Raw genomic sequence first — 13,522 nt, forward strand, 5'->3', positions numbered from 1 at the left:
TCATTTATACATACTCGTTTTGTCTAAAATAAATTTAATTCATTTCCTTTATCACCCTTTTCAACTAAAGAAATAAAGTACAATTTTTTATGTGTCTTCTCTTTATGTAAGGGAGCGTTAAAATTACTTCCTTTTTCTATTTTCATCTTGATCTTATAATGTAAATGTTTTTAACTTTAGACTTATCACTTTGTTTGTGTACGGTATTATATGTTGATTCTGTTTTAATATTAAGAGCGTCTCAAAAGTAGCGAATATTACACATAATATTGTAGATATACTATAACTAGGTATAACTATTTGGTATTTAATTACTCCACAAAAGACGTTTCAGTTACCTATTCTTATTTTCTCAAAACGAAAGCGCAGTAAATAAAAATGATGTGTTCTTAAATTACAGGATTTAAATATATCACTCTTCATACAACTTAAAAAAACCAGCGTGATTATATTTAAGAAATGGAAATACTTAAAGAATCGCGATGTGTCGAAAATGAAAGACCAAATAACTATTATTTGAAACATGTTTCCATGAAGTAGATGTTTACCAAGATGATGCACTACTACATACATTCTGTAAAGGCAATGGTCTAGGAGCCTCTTAAAAATATTTAATTTTAATAAACCAAAGATTTACAGAATTATCCGGGTGCGAATTATCCGGGAGCGAAATGTCCGGGCGCGAATTGTCCGCACACGGTGTCCAGCATCTCTGGTAGGTGTACGGGGGTTCGAAGCTACTGGCAATAAAAATAGACGCGTCCTGTAGAGTTGTATAAAAAAACCGATCTGATCAGGTCTTATGTTAGGTTGCAGTTTCGCCAGCAGTACCCTTTCAAATATCTTCCCCAGGACTGGCAGGAGGGATATGGCCGATATGGGTCTGTAGTTCTAGGGTTTGGCTGCTCCGGGCTTCGGTAGCATTATCACTATTGCCTTCTTCCTCTATCGCAGCGTGATGTAAGCGAGGGTTGGGTGCTACAGCGCCTGGTAGGTGGTGCGGTCAGCTCCGGGTACTTTTCGGGGTCTTTGTTGAAGAACGAAGCTGCGCACTTCCGTCGGAGGAACGAACGTAAGATTTTTCCGTGGGAGCAGCGGTATTTCTCCGGGGCGCTTCCTCGACTTGTCGATTGTGTTCCTCGCCTTGGATAAGTTATAGTCCAGGAGGCAGCGACATTTTTTGTGCACTCATTTCTACAAAGTTGATATTCTGCCATTTTATTGTTTTGATAGTACAAGTAAACAAAACGGTAGTCTACCCGCGTCGGCGGTGTTGCCTAAATTTGCAACAATATTCTGAACACCCAACTTTTGTATTTGCGCAATCCCAATGTTCTTTATTTGTTAATTAATTGAAATTTAATATGTAGGCACCTCAAGTAAAAGTAAAACTAACTCCGTTTCAAACAATTTGTTTTACAAGTTATTCTGATGTGGTGGGTCAGAAGCCCTTTAAGGCGCGTTGTAAGAATGAGGGATGCGTGAAGGTCTCGAGGATCGTTCGGTATTCAGATTTCAATTCATCGTTCCCAGGACCCAGAGACCAAAATTTTAAAACGTAATACCTCATATGTGAAAAAAGGATGGGTAAACAGCACCGTTAAAAAGTTTAGCCAAGATCTTAAAAACTTTTACCACCTCCATAAGATGTATCCCGCCTTTAAAAAACTTTATTTAACACACAAATGTAAATACCGGCAATACATTATGAATTGTAAGAAATCGTTTTATGGCAATTTAATCAAATCCTCCGACAATAAAAATAAAACATCTATACTTAACAATAATGAAAAGTCGCACAAAAATATTACTCTTAAAAATTCAGAAACAATCATTGACGATCCTCAAACAATTGCAAATACTTTTAATGAGGATTTTATTAATGGCCCTCAAAATATTCAACGTTCTATAAAAAGAAACATTTATTCGACTAGCAACTTTGAGTCTAATATGACTATTGGCGAAAGTATGTGAGCACTGCCTTTTAGTGAAACGGAATTATTAAATTGTTTAAAAAAAAGCATAAAAAATAAACATTCCTCAGGCCCCGATGATATACCTAATTCTTTGCTAAGGTCAAGTTTGCATATTATAATAAATCCTGTCACACATTTAGTCAATATGTCTTTTTCAAACGGTGTCTTCTTCCCGAAAGAACTTAAGCTGTCAACCGTGCATCCCGTTCACAAAAAAGGTTGCTCTCGAGATTGCTCGAATTACAGACCAATTTCTGTTAGCTCGGCGCTGTCAAAAGTCTTTGAATACGCCATGTTAGAGAGGCTAAATAGTCACCTTGTTAAATATAACATTGCAAGTAATAAACAACACGGGTTCTGCAATGGGAAATCGACAATTATTGCCATTAACTCCTTTGTTGACATCATTTCACTTCTTGATAAAAAACAGAATGTCCTTGCTATATTTTGTCACCTCAGCAGGGCTTTTGTAACTGTTGATTACTTGTTACTATTGCAAAAATTAAATACTTACGGTATCAGAGGCGTTGTTGCCAATTGGTTTTCATCATATCTCTCTGGAAGGTGTCAACAAGTAGAAATTAAATTTAAAACCGGTCCCACTATTGCAAAATTTTTATCCACAGCTTTGCCTGTTACTATGGGGGTTCCACAAGGATCTGTTTTAGGACCTATTTTATTTTTATTATTTATTAATGATATTGTCATGTTTTTAAATTGCTTGGTTTTATATGCGGATGATACGACGGCATTAATATCCGGTAAAAGGCAAGAAAATATATATGCAAAAGCTATTGAGATTCTAAATAAGCTAAGTAATTTAACAAATTATTCTTAAATCACGATAAAACATTTTTCCTACCGTTTACAACTTTTGGAAATAACTATTTGTCTGAGTTTGACTCAAGCAATAAAAACATTAATATTCTAGGCACTGGGATATTTCTGGGGATCTATTTAGATCAAAAATTGGAAATGTCACTGCGAAAATCTTATTAAAAGACTAAACACTTATTGCTACCAGATACGGAATCTTAAAGAATTAATGGATGTGAACCATACTCTAAATTATTACTATGCTCAAATTCAATCCAGATTGTCGTATGGAATAATTGTTTGGGGCTCGTCAAGCGCGTCAAAAAATGTTTTTTTGGTACAAAAACAAATAGTCCGATGTATTGCGAGTAGTCAGAAATTTGATTCGTCTCGCCCGGTATTAAAAAAATTGAATATTCTTACACTTTCATCACTCTAAATACTTGAATTGTTAACTCTTATTTTTCAAAATCAGCAACATTTCCTACGTCATAGCAATTTTCATAATTATAATTATAATTACAACCCTTTAACAAGACTTAAACTTGCCCATAATGCTCCCACCTCAATGGGCATTAAATTATTTAATGCTTTTCTAAGTACACTTAGAAGTCAGGGAACAATAAAGTGCTTTAAATCTTCTTTAAAAAATTTCTTCTAGTCAATACACCATACACTATTGATGAATTTCTAAACTTTATTGATAAAAATTGCGGATCTCTAGTATAATTTATATTCCATTCTTTTTTGTCCATTGTATTGTGTTGACCAACATTTTTAAATTGTATTTATTTTGTATTTCTGAAGTATTCAAAATTTGTCTTGGGAATTAATACATATTATTATTATTATTTGTTGTATTTTTTTATCAAAAATTCGTTATTCGTTATTCAATTCGAAATGAATATCAGTTTATGACAACTGTCAATAATTTTTTTTGTAAAATTTATTCACTGAGGAAAAAGTAGGTATTTATATTAAACGACGGCGGAAATAGTTACTGTACGCGATATTTGTTTTCCATGCATTTTAATGAGCGCCCCACTCCGTCTGTGTCAATTCTTTAGAAAATTTTCATGGTTTAACATAGTAATTGGAGTTATTGCCGAATTTTTGATAAAATAATGAAAACTAAAAACTTAGTAGTCCAGGCAACGAATGAATATGCCCGGTATGGTTGGAAGCGGAAGGTTTGACTTCAGAACCTTGTTTGGGCCCCTTAGGAGGTAACCATACTCAAAGTCCCCAGGATTCCGACTGGAGCCTTCCCGAGGAGAGGGGCGCAAAGGTCAACATTTTCTGTTTTTCGCTGATATCTTGAAAACGGTGCGTCTAGGAAAAAATTGTTTAAGAGCAAAATCAAAGCTCATAAAATTGTCTACAATTTGATTGTATACACTTTTTCGAAATTCCCAACCGTTTCCGCGATATAAGCTCCAGAAGGCCGGAAATTTTTGAAAAATTGTTTTTACCCACGCGTTTCGTCAACATTCCTTATATCCTGTGAACCGATTATCTGAGAAAAAAGCCGCCGACGAAAAAGTTGTAAAACATTAAATTTCCTTTCCGAAAATATGGCTCCTTTCCAAATTGTCGTAACCAGTCAAAAGTTACAGCAGTTTTAAGATTTCCTGAAATTTTTCATCATCTTCTATATGCAACAATTTCAATGATTTGTCACCTACGCTCTTGCTATTTTCCATTTTAACTTCTACTTATGATATAAGGACAATAAATGGGCACCCAAGTGGGTAACATATCCAGGAAAAATTATTAATATTATTACATGATAAAATTTAAATAATAGAATGGATTATTCGCTGTCATTAGCAGTGGACGTGCAAGGTTAGTACATTGTGGACGTGGACCTTTTGAGTCTCTTCGGGCGGGATGGGGCGGGCTGTTCTTCCTCGAGTGGAGCATCTTCCGGTGAAATATCCACAATTTCGACATCGTATATGTCCTCTTCGCCCTCTTCCTCTTCCTGGAGAGGTATCCCATTCAAACAATTTCCGTGGCAATTGTGGCAGATGGTTGAGCATCGCATGGAGGCCTTTTTGCACCCACATCTCGCAGAACTGCAGTCTGTCGTGCATCTGCAGAAAATACAGTATTTCTTCCGGTGCAGCTGGATCGGTTGTGAGGACTGGTATCAGGTGGTTGTTGTGATCCCTTTCCCAGCCCCATTGGTCGGGGGAGAGGTCGTTCTCCAGCCATTGCTGGACCTGGTGGATTTTTTCTCAGCTCATCGGTTCACAGGATATAAAGGAATGTTTGATGAAAAACCTGAGGTAAAAACCGATTTTTCAAAAATTTCCGACCTTCCGGAATGTATATCGCGGAAACGGTTGGGAATTTCGAAAAAGTGTATACAGTCAATATTGTAGACAATTTTATGGGCTTTGATTTTGCTCTTAAACAATTTTTTCCTAGACGCACCGTTTTCAAGATATCAGCGAAAAACAGAAAATGTTGACCTTTGCGCCCCTCCCCCCGGGAAGGCTCCAGTAGGAATCCTGGGGAATTCGTCCGTGCTGTCGGCGGGGTTCCAACGATGTTAGCTGATTTTTGTCTTATGATCTTGCACATGTGGGTAGCGGTGGAAGACACTTTGAATATCGGACGTGTCGGCGGAGTCGGTATTCGTTTTCCATCGTTTTGTCTGCTGGCCTTTCGGTGGTGGCGGTGCTGGTCGGTTGGAAATGGGTATCTTAAATGACTGCGCTTGTCGGATTGTCGGAAGAGGGTACTCACAAAGGGCTATTGAGACTTCTGCAAGAAATATATCCATTGGTGATGCCAAAACTTTAAAAGCGAATGTCTTGAAAACGGTTTGTCGGAGGAAAGTACTCTCAAAGGCAAAATCTGCAGAATAGAGCGTCGGAGGATTTTGAATGTATGCCAGGTGGTCGTTAAATGTTTGTGTTAAGAGCTCCTCCCTCCTCCTCCCTTTATAACCGAACCATGTACTAAGCTGTTTCGGTTTAAAAAATGCGCTTTATACACAATTCATACTTGTTTAGAACCATTTTCAATTCTGCATTGCACAACTAATTAGCTGTATAGCGGCGGGATTCTTATCGCCTTGTTGCATTTTGTTCCAGGTGCTTCACGCAAGAGACATAATTCCCCTAGACCCCAACGGTTTCAGCGATCCATTTGTGATAATAGAATTGTTACCGCATAGAGTATTTCCGCACTGTAACGAGCAGCAGACAAACGTTCATAAGAGGACTTTGCATCCGATTTTCGACGAGTGCTTCGAATTTAGCGTCTCGCTGGAACAGTGCCGATCGCCGAGCGCCATGATCGCGTTCACCGTGATGGACCACGACGTGCTCACCGCAAACGATTTTGCCGGCGAAGCGTTTTTGTCGCTTGGGAGTATACCGGGAGTGGCCGACACCGGTACCGGTGTTGACAACTTTCACGGTCTAAAGCCGGTGGAATTGGTACTGATGCAGCAGCAAAATAAAAGTAAGTCGCCCTAATCTGGTGGAGTTTACTAACCGCCGACATATTTATAGGTCATCCCATTTTGCAAACCTTAGAGTCAAGAGTAGGAGATCGTACAGCGATAGATTTTGTAAAAAAGCAAAAGTTACGATTTGCTACGAAATAACATCAGTTTTCATCAAGCATGATGCGTTCATATTATGAAATATGCAACCTCTATTTTTTCTACGAGTTTTATTTCGCATGGCAAATCTACAAATATATCAAAGATTTTGTATATATCAATGTTTCCGTGTAATAAATATTTTTATATGTTTACCGACTTTGTAGATTTGCCATTTTCATTAATTTTGTATGTTTCCATCTAAAAACTTTTCTACCAAACGAACTACTTTTCTATGACAGTGTTTAATGTTTCTCGTAATTCAGTATTTTTAAATGTCTCTCAGTGACAAATGTTCTGGTCGAATGCCTAATTGTTATACGGTTTACGAAGTAATTCAAAGTTATTTGCACGAACGATACCTACTCGTACTTTGTTGGATTTTAAAATGACTGCGCACATAGTACTTACTAAAACATGGGACAATCTTTTGTATATGCAATGATTGAAGTTTTTCTTTAATCGATGGTATTACTATACATAATTAACATTTTTGAAAACCTTTATACTTAATATTATAATCTACACCATACGCACTATGCTCAGTGATAATAGTATGCTTCATGCTAAGGAATAATTTGTGTTCATTCCATTTCTACCATCATGCAGTTAAGGCTATGTGAGCAATTCCGAATGTTGTTCTTCTGCTGCATACATGTTCTCTTCGGGCAGTTATCAATGGCGGATCGTGCAGGTTGCATGTACAGTGATTTTAAAAAAACTGATTTGTATGGTTAGTTTTGTGAGAATGCACGACCCGCCACTGCCCATTATTTCTAATCCTCACCCCTCACTAACCCCCCTGTAACACTGTATGTCAATTTGCGCGGTAACATACTCTTCCAATATGTTTTGGACTCCGACGTTTACGCTTCCATTAACGCCTTAAGTCAACGCCTCGTGCACCGCTAAATGTCTGTCTGTCTGTGTGTGTTGTATGGCTGTGACAAGTTTTTTAGTTTGATTTTTCATCATCTCTATCGATGCCTTTCATATCATCACAAAAGCACAATTTCTAAACAACTTAGCTATCTTAAAACCTAATATTACGTAATAATATTAAGATATATTGCGTACTAAAACTAATATTGTATATTTTACAAACTTCTTGCTTGCATCAGGTTTATCAACCCGATAGCACAATTTTTTAAAATTCGTATTAAGTTTAATGTATAATATATCTGTTTGTTTGTAAATAACTAATGTAGGTATATGCAAAGAGTTATTGTAAATAAGCGTAGAGAGTTTAGGCACCAGTTTGCATCATTACAAAAATCTAAAATAGACAAATATTAACATATCTTGCACCTACCTATATCATGGCAATCAATATCGTTGTACTTAACTTGTGCGATCCTACAAACAAGGCTTCTAATTGTTGTGATATGACGTACCTAATATGATTTTGACCAGTCCATTCCTGTCGAGCTTAATGTACTTTATGTCAATTCAACTAACATAATATAGCATACTGAAACAAATCTGTTCTACTGTCCATGTGTCTATGAAAAAAATAAAAATTATTAAATTGTCTGTCTTGTTTTTTTCGTACCACTAATTTTAATATGCGGGGTTTAACATTGGACTCATCTTTGACGTCTCTCTTTTTTACTTCTTAAAAAAGACTTGTGTACAGTGTTGGATTTTAGCTGTCACAGTGGATATGACAAAATGTTATAACGGAAGATCAAAAAAAGATGGACGTCGAGTCGCCTTTGGAAGTTCAAGTGATTTCCCGTGTAAACAAAAATTCCAAAGGTGACCCGATAGCAACTCTATTTTGATCGCATAGTAGAACAGTCGTTCTGCATTTCATTTTTCGTTATCTGTTATAGCCAAGGAAAAAAATTGAAAATCAAAAGAATTAGGTGCATCAAATAATTCAAAATTTTAAATAAAACCTACGAAATTTTATTAATTATTACCATAGAGTAATTATTACATATCCTGAAACTGTACAAAATTCTCTTTTCGACGTAGGTATATCACGTGTACCTAATCAATTAAAAAAGTAAATCGATAATTAGTGCACGTGGATAGAGCTTTATTAGAAAAAGTAGGCGAGGAAACAAGTGAAATCTCGACAACATCATGCAATATAGATATAACATAACATCATAGCATAACATCAGGTCATCTGGTTCTAATTTGACCCTTGCCTATTTGTGGTAATATACTTCCTTTTTAGCGGTTAAAGAAAACCCGATTTCTGCGATAAAAATATATGTGGAAAACTGTATAATATATAATAGAACAATGTGCTTACAAGTCTTTTAAGACAAGCGCAAATCTAAGGGTCGCGGTCGCGGTGGAAGCAGCTCTGGCGAACGTGAGGCCGCACACTGGGACGTTTTAACATTGGAAATGCTTAGGTATGTTTTGTATGGGTATGATGTTACTGGTTAGTCGAGCAGAAAAGAAGACAATTGGTGTCGCATCAAGTGATGATTCTCCCGTACTCTACTGCAATCGGTAGATTCAGGAAAAGCCGCGGATACTGTCGATACGGTACTTACTTACCAGTGCGCAAGGGTTTTGTTAATTCGAATCTAAATTTATCGCACATCGCCCGTGATGGTATTCCACGCATGTTACGACGCTTATTATTTAGAAAGTGCACGTTTGCGACAGGAGCGAGCCTGCGAGCGAGTGGAGCAAGTGATACTGTATAAATAAAGGTTATTTGAGTTTTACATATGGCGTTGTACGGTTATTATTTCCAATACTCCCGATGGTTGCAAGGATTGCGATATCTGTGAATTTTTTTAAAGGCAGACGAGCAGTTGAGTAGTGACCATGTGGTTTAGTACAATTGTCAACGAAGAAGCTCTTCTGTTAGCTCTCTTAGTGGAAGAAATATCTCCCCTTCCACATCGCTTAGTAGGTACTTCAATGTTCCTGGTCCCGCTGGTTGAAGGTGACGTAGTCTCTGCTATTCAATCACTGAAGCCATCTTCGTCCTCTGGGGTGGACGAAATAAATAATAATATATTAAAATTAGTCAACTAATTAATAGACAGCACCCTAAGTCACATTATGAATTTATGCGTCCTCTCTGGTGTTTACCCAAGTCGTTTTCTAAAGTACTCGAATATCTAATTAATAATCAACTTATGAATTATTTAATATCATCAATGATTCTCAACACGGCTTTATGAGAGGCAGATCGACTGATACAGCTTATGTCAATATATTGCAGAAGCGGGTTCTGCAATTGATAAGCGTCTTTTAACTGTTGGTTTATTTATTGACTTTTCGGCTGCTTTTGATACTGTTGACCACAAGAAATTAATTAGCAAAATGTTTCAATGCGGCATTCGAGGTACTACTCTCAATTTGTTTGAATCCTATATTCGAGATAGAACGCAATTCGTTGAATTACCTCAGGGTCAGCGTGGTTTGTCTAAGCCCATTTTAACAGGAGTTCCTCAAGGCTCAATTCTCGGTCCGATGCTATTTATTCTTTACAGCAATGACCTGGTTTCGTATCTGAAAGAGGGCGATGTTGGCGATTCCACATTATTATTACATCATACGCTTATGACATAAGTATATTAATTAAATCACGTTGTATAATGTCTTTGAAATTGCAAATAAAGCTCACGCTAGACAAATTAAGCACATGGTGCAGCAACAATAATATCGTACTTAACACTGCCAAAACTACTGTGATTCCGTTTGGCTTAAAAAAATATGATTTAAATGAATCAACGTTACTGACTTTGTACCACCAAAGAGTACCCATAGTTACTCTTTGGTACCACGCCAACTTTCACTCTCATATTCGGTACAATATATGTACTTGGGATGGCAGTACTCACGTTCAGCGCATACTTGTTCTGCAAAAACGCGCTATTAGAATTATATGCTCAAAGGTTTTCAAAGAATCAAGGATATATTGACGGTAATAGACACCCACATTCTGGAGACATGTTACTTAGGGTTTAGAAAGAAATCGTTTTTTTTTAAACCCTGAACATGTTTACAACACTCGACAGAAGATGTACTTAAACCCTGGCAAACACAGATCATCATTGTTTCAAAAAAATGTATCGTTTCGAACGTGTTAAATTTTTTATGTCATACTTGATCATTATTCAGGTATAATAATCCTAAATCAAGATATATTAAATGACAAATAATGCACTCCACCATGACAACCCCAATTATGCGTAGCAACGGGCGTTATGTAAATCCTATAAATATGGAATAATGAATCTATACGAACTTTTTATTTCCAACAACTAAGTAAAAAGAACTGTGTTGATGTCGCATTATCCATTATTCTTTGAAGTAAAAAGAACAATTCTGGGACTGTCCAGAGAACACCGCACCAGCTTGGCCCAGACCCATACATTTTCTTTCCTCTTTGTACATCAGATACTGCGGATCAGGTGCTTCTGTAAGAAAGGCGACTATCTGTTCGCGAGTAAGGATTTTTGATTTTTTTGGACGATAGCTTTTCTGAACTTGTTTTAAATACCCTTGTAGCTGCACAAATTTTCGAAACTCTTATAAACTTCTTCTTTACCATTAACTCTTTACGTAGCATTGCAAATTTCGTCCAAAGCGAATTGGGGGAAAATGACTCTGACTGTAAATCACCTTTCCGATTAATGACTAATAAAATTACTTAAACATACCAACTCTTGGAAGTAACCCAACATAACGGTTTCGTTTATTGTCTTCACAGAATTACTGACCATCCATTTTTCAAAACTAGCATACTCTTTTTCATAACAGGATTTCGATTTCTGTGGCACTATTCATTCGCTTTTGCGGCTCGCGCAAGAACGTGTGCCGGTAAATGAGACGCTTCGTTTGCCATTTTTCAGAAAGTTTTTAGAATGTTTGACAAATATATCTATCTCCATAGTTACGACCATGGATAACTTAATTTTGATGATTCTCATTATCTTCTCTTTTAATCATCTGGCGCCGCTAATTCTTGGAAAATCATCAAGTATGACATAAAACGTTGAAGGCACCACGGGCGTTATGAACACAACGCCCACGGTCAACGTATAACCCTCGGGCCGGAGGCCCTCGGGTTCTACACTGTTGACCTGGGGCGTTATTTAGTTCATAACGCCCTTGATACCTTAATAACTATAATGCCCTACCGCCAAATATTAAGGCCATTAAAACCTACAAAAAATTTAGATTTGCATTAAAACAATTTTTAGTAGAAAAAGCGTAGAAATGAATACCTAAACATTCGAAACCTTTTAAAATAATTATTGTGTGTTCGTCAGAATTTTAGAAATTCAGCATGGGATATTTTAATGTGTTTTTTAAGATATCGGTTTGTTTTAATATGTTATACATTTTGTAATTTTTAGTATTTGTGCTAAGTATATTGTTTGTATGTATTAGGGACATGGTGTTGCCAAACTACTATAGGATAACGAATAAATGAAGTAAAATGAAATGAAATTTGGCCTCTCTTTATGTTGAATTCGCCGTTCTAAATATAATACTATTTGATAGAATTTGATTTGTTTTATAGCAGACATTCCATGGCATGACGGGTTTTGGGGTAGTTTTTGTACTCCATGGCATCACAGATTATTGAAAACGATGCGGGTTTTATTTTTCCAAATTTCCATCTTTATTATAAAAAAAATTGAAACCTAATACGGTTGATTAGCGTAAAAAAATTTTTTCTATAAAAAACCTTAAAGATTTTTCCTCTAAAATAATTTGGGGAGCCAATAATCGCATGTTATGAATTTTACATTGAAATCCCTATGATGCGTTACGCAAGTCACCACCCTCATGTACTGTATATATATACAGTGTGTCCCAGATCGCGTGGGATTGCATGGGTAACTACAGAACAGACCAGTTGCTATAGTACCGATGTTTTCCAAACTTTTTGAAACTGTTTTAAATAAAAGATAGATGTAACTCTCTAGAGCGTAATATTATTAAATCGTGGTCAATGTGGGTTTCGAAAAAATCATTCTACAACAGAAGCTGTTTGCCAAATTACTCGTATATCTCTAGTGGTAAAATCCTGGCAGAACGGGCAACATCCTTCATTAATACTCTGTGCTTAGTCCAAAGCTTTTAATCGCGTTTCGTTTAAAATTATTGTGGATAAGCTTCAATTATATGGGATTAGGGGACTTGCGGGATCATTAATGTCAAATTTACCTTAATAATCGCAAACAATGTGTTTTGATTGACGGTATGTTAATTAATACTAAGCATGGGGGGTCCCTCAAGGTTCTATATTAGGGCCTTTACTTTTCATTATATACATAAATGACTTTCGGTTATATACATATCCTAATCACTCTGTTGCATATGCTGACTTAATTTTATTACAATCTAAAACTAAATGAAGATAAAACTCACATAATTACCCTGTCCACAAACAATAAGGTTGCAACCGGCTGGCTTTAATTTTAGGTATACATAATATTGATGAAAAAGTTACTTGGAGCAATCACATTGATTTAGTTTTATCTAAGTTATCTAAACTATGTATTTTAAGGAATTTAAAACGATCACTTTGTATAGCCAGTAGCCACCCTCAGATTGTGCTATTTTTCCTTAGTTCATTCACGTTTACAATATGGTGTACTTTTGTGGGGTGCGTTACCACATGGCCACATTGTCAATAGCGTTTATTGACAATGTGGCCATAATTTATGTTGTACACCACCATGGCCGTGTTTAGGTCAGATACGTACGCCAACTATAAAAATTAAATCCATTCCTAATGGCATGCTTTGCTCTCTATTTTTTGTTAACAAAACGGTCGTTTGATCTCTAGTGACCAACATTTGTTGGTGCCTAATTCGGTTGCTATGAAAAATATTGTAAGAAAATCAAAGTAGGTACGTTTAGACATTTCGCAAACGTTTTATTTTAACTAAATAACAAATATAAAAGTGGAACGACGCTAAATAGTGCCTTTGCTCACTTGTAGTAAAAATAGCTTTGTTACGTTCATTCTCCCAGAAAGTTTAATTTCCGCTGTAACTCCCATTATAAACATGTATAATTGCGCTGAAAAATCATAGTTCAAGGCTACATCATTTACCAAATTAAGATCTCCATAAATAGTTATTATCAAAAACTCAAACCACTTATTAATATT

At 36.2% G+C, this 13,522-nt stretch overlaps 1 protein-coding gene across 1 annotated transcript; it reads left to right on the forward strand.

Annotated features, from left to right (window-relative positions):
* Positions 1-4,600: 4,600 nt before the first annotated feature.
* Positions 4,601-7,944, forward strand: LOC116173554 (BAI1-associated protein 3-like). The gene is made up of 3 exons (XM_031491078.1): positions 4,601-4,637; positions 5,859-6,269; positions 6,320-7,944. The coding sequence occupies exons 1-3, from the start codon at positions 4,601-4,603 to the stop codon at positions 6,412-6,414; spliced, it is 543 nt and encodes a 180-aa protein (XP_031346938.1). The 3' UTR covers positions 6,415-7,944.
* The last annotated feature ends 5,578 nt before the right edge of the window (positions 7,945-13,522 follow it).

This window comes from Photinus pyralis, unplaced genomic scaffold, assembly GCF_008802855.1.
Source record: "Photinus pyralis isolate 1611_PpyrPB1 unplaced genomic scaffold, Ppyr1.3 Ppyr1.4_LG6, whole genome shotgun sequence".
Taxonomy (NCBI): Eukaryota; Metazoa; Arthropoda; class Insecta; order Coleoptera; family Lampyridae; genus Photinus; species Photinus pyralis.